General features: G+C 54.8%; 2 protein-coding genes across 2 annotated transcripts in view; one reads left to right on the top strand and one right to left on the bottom strand.

Moving 5' to 3' along the window:
• Window positions 1-980: 980 nt before the first annotated feature.
• On the top strand, window positions 981-1,373 carry EMH_0008480 (uncharacterized protein; the record flags this gene model as incomplete). The annotated part of the gene is made up of 1 exon (XM_013498354.1): window positions 981-1,373. One exon carries the CDS (start codon window positions 981-983, stop codon window positions 1,371-1,373), a length of 393 nt encoding a protein of 130 aa, XP_013353808.1.
• Window positions 1,374-1,441: 68 nt separating this feature from the next.
• The window catches only part of EMH_0008470 (uncharacterized protein), a gene marked incomplete at both ends in the record, with an annotated part of 4,239 nt that continues 3,290 nt past the window's right edge, over window positions 1,442-2,390 (bottom strand). The window contains 3 exons of the mRNA XM_013498353.1: window positions 1,442-1,602; window positions 1,948-1,995; window positions 2,151-2,284. Coding sequence (XP_013353807.1) covers window positions 1,442-1,602; window positions 1,948-1,995; window positions 2,151-2,284 — 343 coding nt within the window. The remainder of the gene's footprint in view (window positions 1,603-1,947; window positions 1,996-2,150; window positions 2,285-2,390) is intronic.

The raw sequence follows: 2,390 nt of genomic DNA, 5'->3' as shown, positions 1-2,390 counted from the left end.
TATAATACTAAAACCTAAACTGTAAACCCTAAACCCTAAGCCCTTAACCCCGTATCCTCAGTTTAATATCTAACTCTAAACCCTAAAACCTAAACCCTAAACCCTAAACCCTAAACCCCAAACCCTCGGCGGCTACAAAAAAGATCTGAATGTGGAAACATATATATAAAAAAAGAAGCAAATGCAGCAGCTACAGCTGCAGCAGCAAGTGCTTTGCTGTTGCTGCAGCAACAGCTGCAGCAACAGCTGCAGCAGCAACCGCTGCAGCAGTAACAGCTGCAGCAGCAACAGCTGCAGCAGCAGCTGCTGCAACAGCTGCAGCACCAAACAGCAGAAACACAGAAACCACCACAACAAAACCAAGCATTTATGCTTCTGCAAAATACAGACACCCTGTCGCTCTTGCTGCTGCTGCTGCTGCTGCTGCTGCTGCTGCTGCAGCTGCTGCTGCAGCAGCTGCTGCTGCGAGGACAGCTTAGCTGACGGGGACTACCCGTGAGCCCCCTCGGTGGTGCTGTACATTGGCACTGCTTCTGCTGCTGCTGCTGCTGCTGCTGCTGCTGGATACACCCGTGCGGCTGCCTGCAGCAGCACCAGCAGCAGCAGCAGCAGCAGCAGCAGCATCTGTTGTCAAGCTTTTGCTGAGGGGGAATGTAATAAAGCCAAAGAAAGGAGAACGACACACAGGACACTTCTCCTGGTGCAGCGCCTGGAGGCATTCTAAACACAAAGCGCAGTGTCTGCAGCAGCAGCAGCAGCAGCAGCAGCAGCAGCAGCAGCAGCAGCAGCAGCAACATCAGCGACAGCAGCGACAGCAGCAGAGCATTATATAAGTACAAGCAACAAAAGCGGCATAGCAACAACAGCAGCAACAAGAACAGCAGCAGCACCACCAACTGCAGCGATGATGAAACACATATCAGTAGCAGCAGCAGCAACAACGGCAGCTGCAGCACCACCGCCAGTAACAGCAGCAACAAATGCAGCAGAAGCAGCAACAACAGCAGAAGCAGCAGCAACAGCAGCACCACCAGCACCAGCAGCAACAGCAACAAATGCAGCAGAAGCAGCAACAACTGCAGAAGCAGCAGCAACACCACCACCACCACCACCACCACCAGCACCAACAGCAGCAGCAACAGCAGCAGCAGCAGCAGCAGCAGCACCACCACCACCACCAGCAACAACAGCAGCAGCAGCAACACCACCAGCACCACCACCAGCAACAGCAGCAGCAGCAGCAACAGGAGCAGCAGCAGCAGCAGCAGCAGCAGCAGCAGCAGCAGGATACCTGCATGGATACAAAACGACGTTTTTTGGGTTTGTCATACAAACGAGGCACTCTATATCTAGGGCCCCGCTGCTGCTGCTGACCCCAAATATATCTCCTTTTTCGTGGGGTCTATCTAGGCTCCCCCCAGCTAGCAGCTGTCTATACACCTCATACCGATGAGATATATAACAAGCAGGTAAAGGTGCTGTTGCTGCTGCTGCTGCTGCTGCTGCTGCTGCTTCTGCTGCTGACATACGAGATCTGCTGCTCGTTGAAGGCGGAGGAGGAGGCAGCGGACGGCACCGCAGCAGCAGCAAATGGCAAGACGCCTGCAGCACAACCCACACACTCGCAACCCTCGCTGCAGCAGCAGCAGCAGCAGCAGCAACAGCAGCAGCACCAGCAGCAGCAGCAGCATGCGCTTCTGCTGCTGCGAAGGCAGCAGCTCAGGCAGCAACAGCAGCAAAATACGTGAAGACTCGTAGCAGATTCAGCCAGCCACAGAAGGAATGAGACGCAGCAGCAGCAGCAGCAGCAGCAGTAGCAGCAGCAGTAGCAGCAGCCACAAGGCTAGCAGCAGCATTTGTTTGTTGCTTGCATCAGGAGCAGCAGCAACCGCAGCAATAGCAGCAGCAGCAAACCAGCAGCAGATGCAGCAGCAGGCAGAAACAAACCTCTCCCTTGCTCTGTAGGTGCTGCGAGCCTAGCGACTCCTTCTCCCCCTGAAAGACAAACCCAAATTGCAAGCAGCAGCAGCAGCAGCAGCAGCTTAAACGCAGCAGCAGCAGCAGCAGCATGCATGCATGCATGCATGCACTGCATCCACAGACACTTCATACAGAACATGGATATATATATATATATAAGAGACCCCAACGCAAGCGCGCATACATCCACTGCTGCTGCTGCTGCTGCTGCTGCTGCTGTTGCTGCTGCTGCTGCTGCTGCTGCTGCTGCTCCTTACAGGCGAAGACCAGACAGACGCAACGATGACCAACGGGAAGACCGACTCTACAAACGGAGAAACCCGGCCAGCCGTATTGTCCTGCAGCAGCAGCAGCAGCAGCAGCAGCAGCAGCAGCAACAGCAGCAACAGCAGCAGCAGCAGCAGCAACAG

This window comes from Eimeria mitis, genomic scaffold (assembly GCF_000499745.2).
Source record: "Eimeria mitis Houghton genomic scaffold, Emh_scaff336, whole genome shotgun sequence".
Lineage (NCBI taxonomy): Eukaryota > Apicomplexa > Conoidasida > Eucoccidiorida > Eimeriidae > Eimeria > Eimeria mitis.
The sequence above is the reverse complement of the archived record's forward strand: the minus strand, read 5'-3'. Positions and strand labels throughout refer to the sequence as shown.